The sequence below is a fragment of the Tinamus guttatus genome, unplaced genomic scaffold (genome assembly GCF_059628265.1).
Source record: "Tinamus guttatus ecotype Peru unplaced genomic scaffold, ASM5962826v1 Tinamus_guttatus_pri_ptg000013l, whole genome shotgun sequence".
Taxonomy (NCBI): Eukaryota; Metazoa; Chordata; class Aves; order Tinamiformes; family Tinamidae; genus Tinamus; species Tinamus guttatus.
This window is the reverse complement of record NW_028288547.1, coordinates 139,861-158,569: the sequence shown is the minus strand read 5'-3', so window position 1 is coordinate 158,569 and position 18,709 is coordinate 139,861. Positions and strand designations below refer to the sequence as shown.

The 18,709-nt window shown below is 42.1% G+C and overlaps 2 protein-coding genes across 2 annotated transcripts in view; both read left to right on the top strand.

Moving 5' to 3' along the window:
- Positions 1-892: 892 nt before the first annotated feature.
- LOC104573444 (carbonyl reductase [NADPH] 1) lies at positions 893-6,337 on the top strand. Its single transcript, XM_010220641.2, has 3 exons — positions 893-1,206; positions 4,266-4,373; positions 5,866-6,337. The coding sequence occupies exons 1-3, from the start codon at positions 921-923 to the stop codon at positions 6,300-6,302; spliced, it is 831 nt and encodes a 276-aa protein (XP_010218943.2). The 5' UTR covers positions 893-920; the 3' UTR covers positions 6,303-6,337.
- Positions 6,338-15,116: 8,779 nt separating this feature from the next.
- The window catches only part of DOP1B (DOP1 leucine zipper like protein B), a 43,197-nt gene continuing 39,604 nt past the window's right edge, over positions 15,117-18,709 (top strand). Inside the window, exon 1 of the mRNA XM_088523360.1 lies at positions 15,117-15,287. Within this exon, the coding sequence (XP_088379486.1) occupies positions 15,150-15,287 (138 nt within the window). The 5' untranslated portion in view covers positions 15,117-15,149. The remainder of the gene's footprint in view (positions 15,288-18,709) is intronic.

The following is an 18,709-nucleotide window of genomic DNA, read 5'->3' as shown; positions in this document are numbered from 1 at the left end:
CCCCGCGGGGGGCGGGGGCTCTGCGGGCGCCATCTTAGCTGCGCTCTCCCGCCTGTGGCCGGTGGGTTCGTCGCCTCCTCCGGGGTTGTGGGGCGGCCGGGGCTGCGTAGGGCTGCAGGTGGGTGGGGTCCCTGTCACCCCCACACACGGCCCTGCCTTTGCGGCCATGGGAGGGAAGAATCTGTCGGTCGGTCGGTTGGTCCCCCGGTCGCGGAGCCCATCAGCTGTCGGAGCCCCCTGGGCTTAGCTGGGTCTTGCCCGTTAAGAAGGAAAACGGGCGCCGGGGAGCTGGGAGAAAGTAAAGCGTGTCAGTTTGCGACGAAATCGGGACGTCATGGCGAGCCGGGAAGGGAGAGGGAGAGGGAGGCTGCTTTGGTGAGGCTGTTCGGTAGCAGGGCAGGCGTTGCCCGGCCTCGTAGCTTTCACGTGTGCCTTTCCCAGCTGCTTAAGGCTTCTTGCTCGCACCCGCCTGCTCGTGGCTGACTACAAACTAATCTGGAGGGGGGAGTTGAGTCGAAAGTGAACAAAACAATGGTTTACTTGTTTGTTTGTTATGGGGAAAACAAAACTTCTTTAAGCATGCCACCTCTGTGAGAAAAATAGCAATTTTATTAAGTGTGTATTGTGGTTAAAGCAAGAAATCTTAAGGAGAAAGAATCCTGTAGTCGATACACGCACCACTGTTTCCTTCTGGAAATGCTAAAACTAAATCTCTTACCTGGCACTTGGGGTTTAGGCCACTCCTCTGCTTTTCTGAGGCCCCTTCCCTACCCCCTAATATAATTCAAAATGGAATTCTAAATAGTAACTTTAGGAAAACATTTTAATCCTTTATCAAACCTCTACCTTTGCCTAATACAAGGTGAAATTTTCTTCATTTCTATTACAGTTAGTCTAACTTTAGCATACGTTCAGAGAAAATGTCCAGCACCCCGGTGGCCGTGGTGACAGGGGCTAACAAAGGGATTGGATTTGCAATCGTGCGGGCTCTCTGCAAGCAGTTCCAGGGGGATGTGTACCTGACAGCTCGAGACCCTGGCAGAGGGCAGGCAGCCATGGCAAAGCTGCAGGAGGAAGGGCTGCATCCTTTCTTCCACCAATTGGATATCGATGATCTGCAGAGCATCAGAGCTCTCCGTGACTTCCTTAAGGAGAAATACGGAGGGCTGAATGTGCTGGTTAACAATGCAGGGATTGCTTTCAAAGGTAAGAAGCTGATTGTCTGGGAAGGTTCTATGTACTATAAAGTTGTGTGAAGAAAGATAATAGAGGCATGAAAGATTTTCTGAAATTTCTTATGCGGATCATTTGTGCCAGTGGCATACTATCTTTTTGCCTGGACAGGTTGCATGCCTTCTCAAGCAGAGCAAGAGGGTGAGGTCAAGTGTCTCTTCCGTTAGCATCTCATGATCCAAACGTGCATGTGAAAATGTTTCCCTGGATGGTGGCAATTGCTTTGTGTACCTAGCATGAAAATAATTTAGGTGCACAGTCAGCATATGTGCAGGGTTGGGTTTATTGCCTCTGTGCCAGTGAGTTTCGCTAGGCCCATGGGAACTCATCTGCACAAATATCAGCCATGCTCCTCTGGGATTTATGTCTTCTCTCTTCTGCCCAGCCCTTTTACTTTTCTGCAAGCCTCCTGGCTACTGTGTTGCTCAAGGATTACAGCTGTTAAAAAAAGAACCTTCAGGCCTCTGTTTTCTTAACATTTTAACCTATCTTTGACTTCCTTAGGCCATTCAGTTACCAGCAAAGCAGTTAACCTAAATCCTGCTGAGCCACAGTCCTGAGTAAGAATTAACTACTTCATTCTCTAGCAGAAAAGAAGGTTGAGAAAGTAAGGGAGGCACAACAACTGTGAGGTAGAAGAGTGCATTTGCCTCAGAGGTGGTCCCAAAAACAAGTGGAGAATCGTGTTAGCTCCAGAGGGAGCAGATCTTGAGCATGACCAATTAACAATTCATTTCTGTGTCAGTGGAAATTTATTCTTCTCATATATTCAGAGAGGGGTAGATGGAAACTTTTTCATTTGTTTGTTTTGTTTTGAATTTCTTTGCCTGATCTCCAACTAGGATATGAATTATAGCATGAACTAGGGAGGTCTCGCGGGTAATGTGGATCAAGCCCCACACAGTGCTAAAAATGGAGCTCTTTGTGTGTTTGAAGTGCAGCCGCTCCTAATTTCAGTCACTCAGTAGTCTTGCTGCAAAGCACCATACACAAATGTTAAAGGTAGGCCCTAGAGAGCCGAACTCTTAACATAGTTGAGCTCTTAAGATGAGCTTGTGACAGTGAGATGCTAAAACCTTGCAGCAGTAGCGAAGAGATTGTATAGCTGTTTAAGCATATGCTTCCAAAAACCTGCAGGCGCTCAGGCCAGTATTTGATTTGTATCAGGGCCCTAGCTCAGCCTGCTTGTGGCAGTGAGTTTGAGCAAGACTGGGCCGTCACCAGCAGTTGAATCCCTGGACAGCTGAAAGAGAAACTCCTGCAGTTGCTGCAGCGGGGTTTGCAAGAGCTCCTCTGTGAAGCTTTAGTAACTGGCTGACTTCCTCTTGGGTAGGAATTGAACAGATAGACAAGTGAAGTATGGTGAGCAGTGGAGGTCTTGTTGCTTCCTTTACAACATCATAGATTTTTCTATTTGGAAGTTACCTGCAGGTGTTTAGCTTAGACTTTCTTCAGACTGACATCTTGCTGTTTGTCAGCAGTAGGTGATACAGTTAAGAAGGTGAAAGAAGAGCCAGTTGTAACTAGTACTGCATTAAGTATCTAGCACTAAGGCTGAAGGGCTTACATACAGCTGGCTGTGTTGCTTATCTTATTCTCTGGCTTTCACTCTAGCTTCTAAGATTCGCATTTCTATCCAGGTTTGCTTTCTGCCTTCCCAAGTTTGTGCTTGCATCTCAGACTTCATGCTTTTCTTTCTTTATTGTAGTATGTTATTACTGACATTACATTTGTCATTAAATTGTCAGCTTATTGTATTTCTGCTGCTGTACGTATAACCCAGCAAAATCCTTAGGCCAGCAAAAAAGCTCCTGCCCAAAATGGGGATGTGCTTGGGATTGCTTTTTGAGCGAAGCTGTCAAAACTGTCCTAATGCTCCCTAAGCCTAGGGAGATCAGATCAGTGAGATGTTATAAGCAATATATCTGGTTAGACAAATGAGCAGGTCTTTGGGTTGTAGGGAGGCATATATGTTGCTGAGTGGGTGTGAAAGCAGGAGTTCAGTATTGTCTGAGGTTTAGGTTTTTTTGTCCCTTCAGCTGTTGTAGCTCTTGCAATAAGTAGATCATGACCTGGTCTATGTCTCAGGTTTAAATGCAAGGTGTTGCAGCCTTTGATGGACTGCCTGTTGCTCAAGAGAGTAGACAAGTTGGTAATTAAAGCTGTGTTTTGCAGTAAAAACACAATTAAATTGAATACTGAATGACCTGTCATTGCTTTTTTTTTTTTTTTTTTTTCTTTCCCAAGTTGATGCAGGACTGAGATATGTTCAGACAAGTGGAGACCTGTCTAATCTATGCAGGTGGCCTTTATCATCGCACAGATTGAATCTGTAGCAGATGAAGAGCAATCCTGTCACTTTGTAGCTCTTGCTTTACCCTTATCGTGGAGGAGCCTTGGCATATGGCTTTCTTGCTGAGCCAGTTTGTCAGTTGATGGCACATCCTGCCCTGCTTTTGATGTTGGTAAGCTGTCAGTGTTGTCTTGTGAAATCAGTGCAGTTCTGTGGTCCAATTACACTGGCCTCAGTCAGCTCCCTTCTCTTTCCTAGCCACTAGTGCCTGCTCTTTCACTGTTGTCAGCACAGTCCTGCCAGCTCAGGGAGATGAATTATGGAACATGTTTACTGCTTTGTGTATGTTTTGTGTGTGTCTGTTTTTCTTTGTGTTTTTTTTTTGTTTGCTTGTTTTTTTTTTTTTTTTCCTTCAGACTGCACAAAATCTTGCCTCTGCATCTGATTTTCCCCTTCTCTCCCTGCCCAGGTTAAAATCTTCAGCTAAGAAGAGGTAAAAACATCACTGGCCTGTAATTAAAATAGTTTTACATAGCTAGATTTTTCATTAAAAATGATAGTGATTTTTTTGTCCGTATATTTCAATTGCTCAAGTGTCATTTTTCTAATTAATAAAAAATAAAGAACTAAGATAAACTTTTGGTTTTCAGTAGTTCTGTAACTTCTTTCCAAACAGTATTTTAACAGTTTTCTTTTTTTTTTTCCCCTTCCTTTCCTTGTTGCCATCTCTTACAAAAAGTTCTTGATCCTGCTCCGTTTGCAGTCCAAGCAGAGGTTACACTGAAGACTAACTTTTTTGGAACCAGGAATGTTTGTACAGAATTGTTGCCTCTTGTGAAGCCTTATGGTAAGTGTTCGGTTACGCTTACCGTAGAGAAGTTTCTCTACTTACCGTAGAGAAGATTTTATGTGAACTTTGCTGCTCATTATATAGGACAGGATTTTGCTATCTCAGAAGTATACTGTCCCGTAAGAGATACCTTGGTACATTGTAGATAAGAAAATAGTTTGTGGGATTTCTTATTGCAAATGTTCTCTCTTGTGTATGTACATATATGTGTGTATATATGGAAGTCTGCTTTTTGTCCAGTCCCGTTCTTCTGTTCTGGAGTGGAATTCTTATGGCACCCTTAAGAAGAAGTAGGAAACTTTTCTGTGTTCTATCTATGACATCTGTCTACATAAAGAGTTCTTAGTTAAGAAAGGACATTTTGAGGATGCAGGTAACATAAGGAAATACCTAAAAATAGAATTTCTATCACTTGAGTTTGATGTGACATTTTTGTTCTCATAGCTACTGTAGAAACCTGCTCTGCAGGCTTGTTGGTTTATGTCTAGAGTTGTGGCCTCTGGCTTGCATTTAGCGTTTGCAAGTATCAATAGATGTGTTATTGATAAGTATCAGTATGCTAGCAGAAGGTGCTAGCAATATGCAAATAATCTGTATTGGTCAGACTACAGTCTTACACAGAATGCTGCTGTTTTCCTAACCTTGGAGCACTGAAATGCCCTGGATTCCTGCTGATATATCTCAGATAATTTGAGAGGGATATTTTGTTCAAAGCCCCAGTTAAGTTTAAAGATTGGGGTTTTCTTTGTTTTTAATGCAAGTATTTTCAAGACTTGTGATTAACAGATCTTTGCATGCATATGTATGTATAAGTTTTTGCTGCTCTACATAAAATATAGTCTGTGTTAATGTTTAAATTGTATTAAAATTAGCAGTGTAACAGTTGTAGAGAAGAGTAGTAGTTTACTGACCAGCTGATAGACCCGTCTGTGCTAAAATGGTGCGAGATGGATAGTACACTGCAGTTTGCATGCCAAGATCTGTAAATCAGCAGGTAGTCAGCATCCAAGCTGATGGGCTCTCTGCTTTAGTACCCAGACTACTTTTGCTGAATTCTGTATTCTTCTGCCTTTTGGGGTACGTTCTTGTAGCACTTTATTCAGACTTCTGCAAAAGTGAGAAAGCTTTCGCACCAGAAAGTCAAGATTGTATTTAAAGTCTAGCAGCTGTTACTGAGAAAACCATTTAGTACTATAAATATGCCTGTAGACTGCAAAAGGATATTTCATGGAAGCACACCTTCTCTTTGATAGAGAGATTTTGCAGTTTTGCTCCTTAAATTACCTTTTGCATTGGAATTCACTGGAAATATTTGACATTCAGTGAACTGTGATCTTCCAGAGGCTCTGCAAAACAGTCCATGTGAAATGTTTTATGGGTAGGCCCATAAGTAGTGACTATATAAATGTTCAACAAGCTCACTTCAGTGCCCTAGCTTGTTTAGAGTGTGTAAAGTGATCAATTACTCTTCTGTCTCTTCTTTTATCAGGCAGAGTGGTGAATGTCTCTAGTGTTGCAAGTATCTCATCCCTGGCAAATTGCAGCAAAGAGCTTCAGCAGAAGTTTCGCAGTGACACAATCACCGAGGAAGAGTTAGTGAAGCTCATGACCAAATTTGTGGAAGATACCAAGAACAACACACATAAGAAGGAGGGCTGGCCAAATACTGCCTATGGGGTGTCCAAAATTGGTGTCACAGTCTTGTCCAGGATTCAAGCACGGATGATAAATGAGAAAAGGAAAGGTGACCACATCCTTATCAATGCCTGCTGTCCAGGGTGGGTGAGAACAGACATGGCAGGTCCTAAAGCCCCTAAATCACCAGATGAAGGGGCTGAGACCCCAGTTTACTTGGCGCTTTTGCCTGCAGATGCTGATCGTCCTCATGGCCAGTTTGTTAGTGACAAAACTGTTCGATCCTGGTGAGCTTATGTGTGGAGCCACGTACAAGTAGTAGCGTCAGCGTGGCTTAGACTGTCTTGGCTGGGCAGGGTCTTGGCTGGGCAGCTAACCCAGTGCAGTCTCGTCCTGCCACAGCAGCCCCAGGGCAGTTGTCATTGTGGTGAGGGCTAGGTTTGCTACTTCTCCAGGATCAGAACCACATGAGGGCACGCTTCCCAGCGCGCAGCAGTGTCTGGGACACAGTGTGTCTATTGGCAATGCTGCCAGAAATCCAATTTGTGGATGCTGCAGCCCAAGTCATATGAATTAATGGGGTGTTGCCCTAATGTAGATGCACTTGACCTTGTTTTACCTGAATTTATTCTTGATTAAATCATGGATAGCCCTTCTCTCACTCCTTTGAAACAGCCTACATCTGATGCGGAGTTGGGAGGAGGAGGCAATTGCCTTACTCTTTTTCAGTTCAATACATCTTTTTGGGGACAATATTTGCCTTTTTTTTTTTTTTTTTTGGAGGGGGGGGCAGGTTAGGGGTTTTGTCTTAAGTGTTGGAGATTTCTCACTTTGCTACAGTCTGACCAATTTGGGAGAAGGTTGATAAGACTAGAACAGGATCATTGCTTTATAGACACTCCTTACTATTGCAAAATAGAATTAGGTAAAAGCAAAAATATCAATGATGTATCATTAACAGAATAAATAATGTATTGACTTTATTGATGTCTATATAAACAAGTGTATATAAAAACATTGCTTGCTATTTTACATTTGTACAACTGGCTTATCCTAATACTAAACCTGTAATGTTTGTTTGAACATATCTCTACATTTTCTGTACCTAGATTTGTTGCTGGAATGCATGATGTTCAGAATATATAAAGAGAAATTTAACTACAAACTATTTTACTGAACTATTCTAAGACTTGCAGTTCATTTATTTCAGAATTGAAAGTTTCTGTATTAAAAATCTGGATTAAGTGCTGCCCATGTAGTAGAGAAAGTGAACTGTGAATGTTTTAGTACTCATGCAAAAACATAAGCAGGGAAAGCAATGATATGGACCACACCAAACTTTGCTTTTTGTTCTAAATTTCAATGGCTGCATTTCAAGTTATTAACCTTGACAGGCTACCAGAGAATTTCAAGTTGTTCCTTGGGCAGGAGATCAGATATATGCCTGTATCTCTGTGGAACACTAGTGAAATCAAAGTGTCTTTCCATGTTTCCATGTGTTTGTGTTTTTTTGTTTGTTTGTTTTTTGTTTTGTTTTAAAAAAGTTGTGGCTCAGTGTACTTAGCCTAAATATGTTTAGGCCCACTTCTCCATGGGATTTCTGATGTGTTGAATGACAGTTAAATTCATTTAGTCCTGTACCATTTTAAGAGTTTGCTGACCCATCAAGCAGTGACAAGCTATAGAAGAGCAGGGTTCAAAACTGACATCCTGGCTTGCAATGTCACCAACTCCAGGGTTGCAGATTATGAGCTCAGCAGGGAATATGGCTTAAAGTAAGGCTGTGTCTTCCTTTCATACTTTTATCTGCAAACATTGGGTTTGTTGAGAAGGCCTTATCCTTTTTTGTCTCTCTTTTAGTGAAAGCTGGTATTACACATAAGCGTGAGGCAAGGAGGAGCATTAACTAGCCAGGGCTTCAGCTGAAAGTGCTGAAGACAGTGGCCTTGGGCTGCAGCAGGGAGCAGGAACTGAGCAGGCTTCAGCCACTGCCAGGCTCCAGTCAGGCAGCTTGCTCCTCTCCACAACCTGCCCTCTGCAAGAGGAGGCTGCTACCCTCTTCCTTGGGCTGGGAGTTGGTGGAGGAGCAGGAAACAATTGCACATAAATCTGTCATTTTGGTAAAAGGCTGTTAATTCTTAACCAACAATCAAGAGATGATGCCAGAGTAGTGAGGTCAACTGTGGTTTTCATTGGTTTCTGTGTTCAGGGATCCTTAGGTCAAAAAGCATTGTATATTATATATATATATATAAGTAATCAACACAGCACAAAGGGGTGATTATTAGCTGATCTTTTTAAGGATAGAGTAGCTATTGTTTTTATTAAGATGGCAGAACTATCCCACAGCTAGCAAAGAGGTGGATGAGCACTGCCCTGGAGCTCTCATGTTAAGCTATTTTCAATGAGGGAAAAAAAAGTCTTACTGGTGCCCAAAATTTAAGGACAAGTGATATCAATTACATAATCCCTGCCTAAAGCTTTTTAGGCATTTTATGTACTACAAGCAGACTGCTTGCAGTATCATAGCTCCAAAAGCAAACACATCAGTAGAAACTTGGCTACTGGTCTGATGTACAGCAGAACAGAGCATGGTTTTGATTTGCTCTTCTACGTGTAGTTACTGATACCTTGGCAAAATAAAACTGAGTTGTTCTGGTTTAGTAGTAGTTTGTATGCTATTTTAAAAGATGTAATTCATCAGTGGAAAATGAAACCTACTTCTTCATATTTGAAACACTGTTTGGGTCACTAAATTTCAAAAGCCGTGTGTACTTGTAGTCTGCATGCATGAACTTCCCAACCGAACCCCTCTCCAGACTTTCACAGAAGTCTGGATTGAAAGTCTGGAAGCTGGAAATGATGCTGGGGCTGTTCCTGGCTCGCAGTAGGGCATAGCTGTTTGTGGAGTGCAGAAGGCAGGGAACAGGACAGGGAATGGGCTGTGCAGGCTGCACGGTAGGCAGGCTGCGTTGCTGGACAGGGCTTGTATTGTTCTGCCATGTGGCTTGGTTGGTTCTGTTTTAAAAGCTGCCTCCTTGCTTCTGTCCCATGTCCTTTCTGTCTGCAGTGTTTTGTTGCTTCCAGATTCTGGCACTCTTGCAGAACAGGTATTGTATAAAGTTTAAGGAAAGTCTTAGGGAAGAGATGAAGTAATAACAGTCTGTTCTATTCCGTAAACCCTTTACATGATTTACTGCTTTTCTTTATCGAGGATATCACTACCATTTTCATTTTGGAATTTATTAGCCAAAGAAAATGTCTGGCAGTGCAGTAGCTGTGATGATTTTAGACAATAAGGGAAGTGGATTCACAATTGTGAGAGCTCAGGGGAGGCCGTTTCTTTGGGATGCCAAAGCTTGTGTGTGATGTGGTCAGGCCTCAGCAGCAAAACACTGGGAATGGAAGCAGTGTCTGCCCCTGCATCGTTTGGATAGAAACAGCAGGGCCTACAGGGCTTTCTCAAGGAGGAGTGCAGGGATCTGAGTGTGCTGTTCTGCAGAGCCATGCTTGGGAAAGCCAGTGATCAAAAGTATGGGAGCAAGCAGGAAGGCAACTGGTCTGCTCTAAACCCTCCAGCGTTGGAAGTGGATCAGAGCCAGATGGTTTCTATCAGGCTGCCCTGCAGTGAGCACCGTGCTTCTGTCACCATATGGTCCCAGCAGTAAAGAGGGCAGCAAGATGGAGTGCGGCGCATTCAGCCCTTTAAAACTGCTCCACACGGGCACCTGCAGGCTCTGAGGTCAACTTAACCGAAATGCGCAGAAAATATAGATAAGTTAACAACTATTGTTCTTCTTAAATGGTCTATTTCATTGTTTTTCTACATGCGTGACAAAGATGACAAGAACCCTGCAAATTTATTTACATCCATAGATAATTTTAATTGAAGCCAGCACTTAAAGTAGGACCACCCAACATACAGGCAGTGCCTGACTTTTAATGCTGTGGAGTTTAGGTATCTATAAATTAGGTATCTAATTAGAAAATTAGATAATATGGCCATTCAGTATTACTTGAAACATTTAAATACAAAACACAACTGAAACCTCATCTCACATCAGCCCTTTTTAACGTTTAATCTCAAACAATGAAAAAAAAGAGTAGCAGAAACAATGGTATTTTACATTGGATTTTTTTTTTTCAGTTTTCCTTTTTATTCTGGGAAGACTTCATTTTGGAGTGGACAGTAAATGAAACTGCCAGCTGGACCAAGTTCTAGCCTTGGAGGCCAGTTTTTATTGTCTACACACTGCTTCACAAGGTTGGCTATTCACAGCACTGATATCTCTGAACAAATAGTACCCGAACGAAAGCAGTACATTTCAGTACTAATGTAACTAATGTAAATGTTGTACACTTTCATGGTAGAAATTTAACACTGGAAAATAGGAGGGATATTTCTTAAAAAAAAAATCTGACAAGTGCTACACCATTGTAGTAGATAAAATAGACTTTTCTAGTGAGAAACAAACGCATTTATATCTATCTCACATGAAAGGTGATGTGAACGCTCATTAATTGTAATGTAGCCAGGCCATCTCCAGAGGTAACTGCATAAATAAATCTACTGCTTGATCCAATTCCAAGGACTAGGATGCCCTTGGGATCCTGGCAGTGCTGCAGTGGTGCATGTAGCAAACCGGGCTAATTCCTGGTATGAAGTCCTCAATGCTTGGTATTATAAGCATACTTTCAATTAGCATAAATTCTGATTAAAAAAAAAAAAAGATTCTGAGTTATTTTTTAGATGATGTATCAAGCAGCAGATTCATGAGCACCAGAGTTAAACAAGTTGACTGGTCTGGAGGTTGCCTGGTTTTGGCGCATGGTTTCAACACAGCTTACCACCAGCCGAGCTCTTCTGTGGTATCTCTCACTGAGGAGTCTCCAATGCCTACTACCGACTGACGTGGTGCTGCCACTGTTCCTCAGTGGGAGACTAGCAGGATCTCTCTCTTCTACCTGGCTGCCTATATCTTTGAAATTCTAGAAGACCTCTGCCATGTTGTAAAAACAGCAAGTGGATTGAAAAGTTAGGTGGAAATCATAATGACATGAATATATTATGCATCCATATACACCCGGTACAGTCAAATAATAGACAGTCTGGAAGACAAGAACAACTTCTAAAAAGAGAGCAGACCCCCAGAAATTAATTAGAAAAGTATCTTAAACAACATGCTATATTTTAGGACGGACATGCACATCACTTGTTAGACACCATTAAGCATCCGAGTTCTTTGCTGTCTTTGAAAATTATATGAAACTAAAATTTATAAACTGAAACTTAAAAGTGATCACATTGCAATTTAAAGATATAAACTAAGGTCATGCCCATCGTACTGAATGTAATTACTTTCACATCTAAACAACGGGAAACACTATATTTAAACGTTCAATGTGTTGCATCAGGAGGAAGCCCCAACTAAAACTGAAGACCCAGATTGCTTTAATGCCACACTCTTTATAAAGATTCGATTTTTAAGACTAAGATCATACACGATGTAAATCACTGAAAAATGTTTTCATATTTTGCCATGCACATTGCACAAAAGTGTCACACGCACTTCTCTGGATTTATATGACGTCATGAGCACATGCTGACCTTGGGCACACACTGACTTCCCAAATGGCTGGAACCTGCAATAGCCACGCAGGCTATGTAAAAGCTTGTGAGTAATTTCTAGGATTGTATAGGAAGGTAACATTAGGTGGAGTCAGACCAGCACTGGAAGCTTTATCCTGGGTACTGGCTCCAGCTCTGGGTATGCACGGCTGGAGGGTGAAGGGACAACTCGCAGGCGCCTGCCTTGGCTTCACGTCTCCTTTCGACCTGTCTGAGGTGAGCATGAGGCAGCCCCACCAGCTGGTCACTACAGGCAGCAGCTTTTATTTGCTAAAAGAACAGCGTGACAAATCACACTACTAAAACCTGGCTAGCAAGGGAAAAGACAGACGATCTCAAGAAAATAAGAGAGCAGGTCAACGTATAATTTTCTGGAGATGACTGATGAAACATCACCAACCCGAAAAGCCACCCTCTGCTCTCTCATCTTGAGGATCCAAAAAAGGTGAGAGGAAGACAGGGTGCAGAGGGTTTCTTTATTTTTTTCAGCCACCCCGAACTACCGGAGCTGCCTGCAAAGAACAACAACAAAAAAAAAAAAAAAAGGAAAAAGCTGAAGTTATGTAAGTTCACAAGCCTCTCTACTTCAAAACATATTTTTTCTTTCCACATTATATAAATTCTTGTCAGGCGGGAGAGCCGAGGGCTCCCGCCCGCGACCGCGGCACTGCGACGCCACCGCCAGGGGGCGCCTCGGCGGCGGGCCAAGCCGTTGGGCCGCACCATTGCCCCGCGGGGGGCGGCGCCCGCGGGCTGCGGCGCTCGCCACGGGCGCGGCGGCTCCTTCCCCGGTCCCTCCCGCGCCTCGGCAGCGCCTCGGCAGCGGGGGAAGAAGGCCGGAGCCGCCGCCGCGCGGGGACACCCGGTGAGGCCTCCCCCGCGTGTCTGCGCTCCCCCCCCGCCCGTCCCGTCCCAATGGTATCTCCCGGGCGCCGGCTGGAGCGGGCGGGGCGCTCGCGCCCTCGTGTTGCCATAGCGACCGCGGACCCGCCCCCCCCCCCCCCCCCCCCCCTCGGACACGTCGCCGCGGAGCCGCCGCCGCGCCCGGGAGCCGCTGAGGTGCGCGGGGTGGGGGCGCTGCCCGCGGCCGTTGGGGCCCCCTGCGAAGGAGGAAGGGAGGGAGGGAGGAGGCGCAGGGGCCGCGGTGAACCGCGCCGCAGGTGAGCGGAGCAGCGGCGGGTCCCGGCGCGGGGGGCTCTGACGGGCCGGGCAAGGGAGGGCAGCGGGACTCAGCGGCTCGGCGCGCTGGGGAGATGCCCATATAGGCGTGGGAAGAGGCTCCGGAAGGTCAGGGGAGAGAAAATAACTGCTTTTTGTTGGTTTGTTTCCAATTACGATTTATTTATTTATTTATTTAAAAGCTGCTGATATCTAGCCGCATAATGGGTATTGATGCTTGTGTACCTAAGCTGTTAAAATCCAGCGCGGCTCCTCTGGATGCGAAGCTGCTGTTCACCCATTTTTTCACGACATCACTTCTTAAGAATTGGACCAAGGGAGCTGTTTTCTTACTGTTGATTTTTTTTTTTTTGAATGCTGCATGGTGTTTTGTTTTGTTCCCCTGCGACAGCAAAAACAAAAACAGGGGGTGCAATGCTCTGATACAGAAACCTTACCCCCAGGAATCCAGTTAGACTTTACGTGCACAGATCAAGCCCAAATGGCATTGGAACACTTTAGGATATGGTTTTTATGCAGTATTTGGAGTATCTAGGTGCCCTTCCTGTTGTATAGGTGGCTTTGCCGATATACACTTACATATTTAAGTTTGTCTTGCTGTTAGCAAAGCACCTAAACTAAATTGATCTGGACAAACCTCAAACCTCTTAATAAAATAGCAGTGCTCTTAACCTGGCAGAGAGCTATTAGGATACTTCCTAGCACCATTGATCTAAGGCAAACAAACACAATCCAATAGTCCAGTGGTTGAGGTCCTCGTGTGAGATGAGGGAAATAAGAGTTCAGTTTCTTGCTCTGCCTGCTTTAGGGCAATATTTACAATGGATTGCTAGTTATTTCGCTGAGAGTGTATAGCAAGTTTGACAGTTTGTTAAGCAAGCGGGAGAGTTGGCTTCCTTAAGCTTACTGGACTAGGGCTATCTGTATCTCAGAGGAAGGGTCTATTCTGCAAGTGGGTGTTTTTTTTCCTCCTCTCTCTCTGCTATGAGGTACTGCATATGTCTGGATGAAAGTTTTGAAATGCTTCCTGTGGCACCAGAAAAACCCTGAACCCAAAACATAAAATGCCATCAGGCCTAGGCTGATTTTTTTTTTTTTTTTAATCAATACACTTCATAGAGTGATGGTAGGCTGGACACCATCCAGTGCTTATACCAGCAACAAATGAATCCTGCAATCAAGGAATGCAGATGGCTTAAAACTGCCATTAAATTCACTCTCCTTTTCTGACTGCATCCAGTTTGCTCCTAAAACCTTGTCCTGATGTAGTTATTGCTATGTTTTGAAGTTAATGGAGGATATATAAATAGTCAGTTGGTGATATTTTCTTAGAAACTGAGAGAGGTGAGCTCTTTCTAAAAATGCTGCTTTATATAAGGACTTATAGACTTATTTTTGTGTCCCAACTGTAAGAAACAAAATGCAAAACAAAATCTTTTTTAGAAACATAAAATATTGGTGTTATAGGATTGATTTTACTGTCTCAGTGATGCAGCACAAGTTGCTATAACTTGGAGTTCGTAGACCTGTGCATCTGTGTAAAAGAATATTTTGAAACTAGCTTATGAGAGAAGAGGTATCGTAAGTAGCATAAGAGTGCAGGTGTGATTTCCAGTACTTAAAACGCAACCAGGCCTGTTTCCTACTGCTCTAAAGCAGTTTAAATGTTGGGGTTTTGTTTTGTTTTAGTTTAGGTGCATTGCAGACAAAAGAAAATCAGGTCTGTAAGACTTGTTTTCTTCCCTATAAGAAGTACTGATACCTTTGGTGAAGTAAAGGAAGAAAACAATTCAAGCACCTGCTTGACAAGTACAGATACAGACTTCTGAGAGCTTCTGCCGTGGGCTGAGAGGCCTTTAATGGGATTCCTCTGAAAACTTGTGCTTTAATATGAAATGTTTCAAATTCTACTGTTACAGATGATTTTTCATCTCTACAGTGTTTTGAAAGGATATGAAAAGCATTTACTTCTTCCTAAGTCCTTGTCAGCCTTTGACTGTTGATAATGAGACCTTATAGTTTGCTCTCCCTTGTTCCAGGGAGTTCCACATGCATGGAAGAAAAAGCATGTTTCATAAACAGGAGAATGTGACTACCAAACCACAAAAACAGGCAATGTGGAGTTGGAGTCATGTCTGTAAAGCTATTTTTAACTCCATTTTGAAATTCGATCAAATGACTTGTTTATTGTGATCCTGTAGTATTTCTTCACATATATTGCACTCTTGTAATAACTTACCTCTGTTGGAACTTAAGCATTTATTAAGCATTCATAACTCTACGTGTGTCTTAGTTTACCAGGAAGTTTTACCTTGCTATGAGAACCTAAGATGGATCCAGAGGAGCAGGAGTTATCTGGTGATTACAGATATAGAAATTATTCTTCGGCAATTGAGAAAGCTTTGAGAAACTTTGAATCATCAAGTGAATGGGCAGACCTTATATCTTCCCTTGGAAAACTCAATAAGGTATAGTATGACAAAAACAAATGAAAATAAAGTTTTTTTTTGTTTTGTTTTGTTTTTTTTTGTAAATTGCAGTACTTGGCACAGGTGAAAAATCAGCCAAGTAGTGTAGAAGAGAAAAATACCAGCTAGCAAAGGGAATGTTAAGGAAGTAACTAAGTCAGTGCCTTTATATGAATGTGATAAGTTCTGGTAAAACCAACAATTAAATCTGCTTAAATCTGTTTTTAATCCCCTAAGCAACAAAAACCTCAGGTTGGTAGTTAAAGTCAGTCTAAAGCAGCTAAATAAATACTCTCCTCTTGCTCTAGAAACAGGGCGTGTGCTATTTGTCTCCCATTCAGTCTCTTAAAGCTCTTTATGAGCATATATGGGAGAATAGTTATAGACATCTAGGAAATAGTATGAGAGGAGCTCTATCAGCGTTCATAAGAACATACTCGTAGTTACCAGATGGATACCTTGCATGACTTGATGTGGCTGCTAAACCTTAATTCTTCAGAGTTTCCTGTGGGAAGGAGAATGCAAACTGAAGTTGAAAGGAGAGAAGCTGGATGTTAGTAGGGCAGTAGGAATTACGAGTTTCTGCCTTCACTGTTTCTCCCTGGTCCCTGATGATAGGTACAAACTGTGGCCCATGATGATAATTTGAGGCCTTCAGAATGCTTCCTTATTTTATTTTTTTCATTTGAGAGTGAGATGATACTCGCTAGTGGCAAGTAGACTTTCATTATTATTATTTACCCTTGACCAAGAATATGCACTGTGACTGGTTAATGTCTATCTGAAACTCAGGTATAGAACTGCCAAAATACGTGGCCGCATAGTGGAAACAGAAAAGCTTTTAGTTGCTATGTCAGTCCATCTGTTGTGGTATTTTATGGACTTAATCTTCTTAGAAGCATAAGAATTTGTAGAACAAATCATCCTCTGTGTTCATCTGCTTCTGTCTGTTATCTGAAAATAAGAGTGATGTCAGATAATTCAGAGGAATATTCCACAAACGGAGGATTGTGAAATAAGTTGGCAATAGCTGGGCTCTTAACTCCTATGATTCCCTGGTCTCATATACCCTAAAGCATAAACATTGCTGTTGAGTTCTGTTTGTTTTCAGTATTTTGCTAACATGAGCCTGTCTAACTTCTGCTGCAGTCAGCTTTTGTCATCTGAGGATAAATGAAAGAACAGGGAGAGAATGAGTAGGAGGGAGGAGATCAACAGTATCTCAGTAATTAAAATATATTGTTTAGAATGTATTTTAACACTGCACGATACCATATTCAGAAAGCTGGGTGTCATTAACTGATGTTTAATGATGTCTCTTACTAAGCAAGTGATATCTATTGCTAAGCAAGTGTGAAATGCTGAATAAGCAGGAGGAGAGAGAAGAAGAAAAGAAAGACAAGAAATCTGAGATGAACTTGTCATGTTTCTGGAGTAGTATGGAAGAAGCCTATAATATCCCTCTTAAAATCCCTTCAGGATTTATGTACTGTTCTCCTTAACTGTGGGTGTTCTTGCTTATACACTTGTAGTATTTTCTCAGGCTTTTGCTCCTACAAGCATGCTTCACTGATATTTTGCAATAATGAACATTACAAGTTAATATATGCTTATAAAACTATTTCCACAGAATCTTTCTGGTTTTACCCTTTCAGTACAAGGATTGGAAGAAATAGTATGAGTTTTCCATGTTTATAGGTCAGGGAAAAAGAATAAAGGGAGCTAACCTAGATCCAAGCTTCAGATTTTTGCTGCTGTGAGGCAATGTAACTGTTTAGCCTTACCTGACGCAAGTGGTTTTAGATCTCTTGCTGGTATTACTTCGGGGGAAACGAGACAGCTCTGCTGTGTCTCTCTATTGCTACTCAACCACAAGGTTAAACTGAAGGTTCTGTTTTCCTAGTTCCTCTGTTGCTTCCACAGTTTTAAAACCCACAGTCAAACAGCTGTTTCATTATGGCTTTTAGAAGCACACATGCAATAGAGAAACTAATTTTCATCTGAATGATTAAACAAACGGTGGCTGGTTTATAGATAAAAGATTACTTTGTCACTTAAGGGAAATGAGTCTTCCCTAATGTTAGGTGTCTTTGGTATGGGCAACTTTGACTTTGACTTTCTAGGCAGGGAAGGAGACAAAAGGGTTCTTTCTGTGACTCATCTCATCCTAGAGCAGACATTTAAAGTAGATCAGATGAATCCTGTTCTAGGTTCGCATATAGCCCTTACTGGCTTCAGAGCAAGCCTGAGCTAAAGCAGTGCAATTTGCCCATGAGCCAGACCCCTAAGGTTAGGGGAGGTGACTCTCCTCTGTAGTGTCCTGAACGGACTTGTTAAAAAAAAAAAAAAAAATCAGCATCTCTCCAGCCTTCATGCTTGTTCACACTTGGTTCCTACAAAAGCTCAAGTCAGCAGAAGTTGCTAGTTTATGCTACAATTCGCTAATCAGTATAGTTTGTGTGTGTGTATTATGCATCATCACAGTGAAAGGGAAGCATCAGAAAGTAGTATTTATAAATGATTTTAGATGAGAGAAGGATATAAGTGGCCAGATGGGAACAGGTGACCTTAAAGAGAAGACAAATATGGATGTTAATGTTTACAGAAGAATTTCAGCTTTACTGTGAAACCTATTCATATCATAGTTGTGAATCTCTTTCTGTGTTTTCTGTTGAGTCTTAGTGCGAGTTAAGGTAAACAATTCATTTGGTAGCTGCACCCCCAAACCTACATATATATATATATATATACACACACACATACACCTATATATAAATGCATATATATATATATATATATATATAATTTTTTGAAAATACTGTGTTATGCCTAAGGTTTTTCAGACACTCACTACAAATTGCTGCATCCAAAATTCAGTAGTCATTTGCTGTAGTCTTTGTGCCCAGGTGTGATTGTGCTGTTACAGAATTTGCTAGCCTGTTTTGATGTTGGATAGGATACAACTATGCAGAGTCTTTTGATAGAAGAAATTGCTGTTTTTTTTCCTACTTTTTAAACTTAAAAATAGATGATGGTTCAGAATGTGTGGATTTGTCAGTGAAACAGATGCTTTCTACATAACTTTCATATCTTCTATGTAGAGTACATAGCATGCAATCATGTAGAGGGGCCTTCAGGACATTTTGCAAGCCTCTTGATTGCCTGAAGGTATGAAAATCCAATTGCATGTTTTTTTTCTGAATGCTTTTTATCTAGATCATAGGCATGCATCTTTCTAGGCCTTTTAAATGTCAAGATGCAAGAAAACAATAGGTAAGTACCACTGCTTGCCAAAGGGCACACTGAACAATAGTGAAGACTAGATTCTGCAGCCTGCTTTTGTAAGGAAGCTAGCAAAGAAGATTTTCAAAACAGTCTGTAAAACTTACTGATTTGCAGAAGAGCACAAAATCTTACTGGAT

Coding starts and splice junctions, on each gene's coding strand:
- LOC104573444 (XM_010220641.2), top strand. CDS start 921: ATGTCCAGCACCCCGGTGGCCGTGGTGACAGGGGCTAACAAAGGGATT. Junction 1,207..4,265: donor TGCAGGGATTGCTTTCAAAG/GTAAGAAGCTGA, acceptor TCTTACAAAAAG/TTCTTGATCCTGCTCCGTTT. Junction 4,374..5,865: donor GCCTCTTGTGAAGCCTTATG/GTAAGTGTTCGG, acceptor TTCTTTTATCAG/GCAGAGTGGTGAATGTCTCT.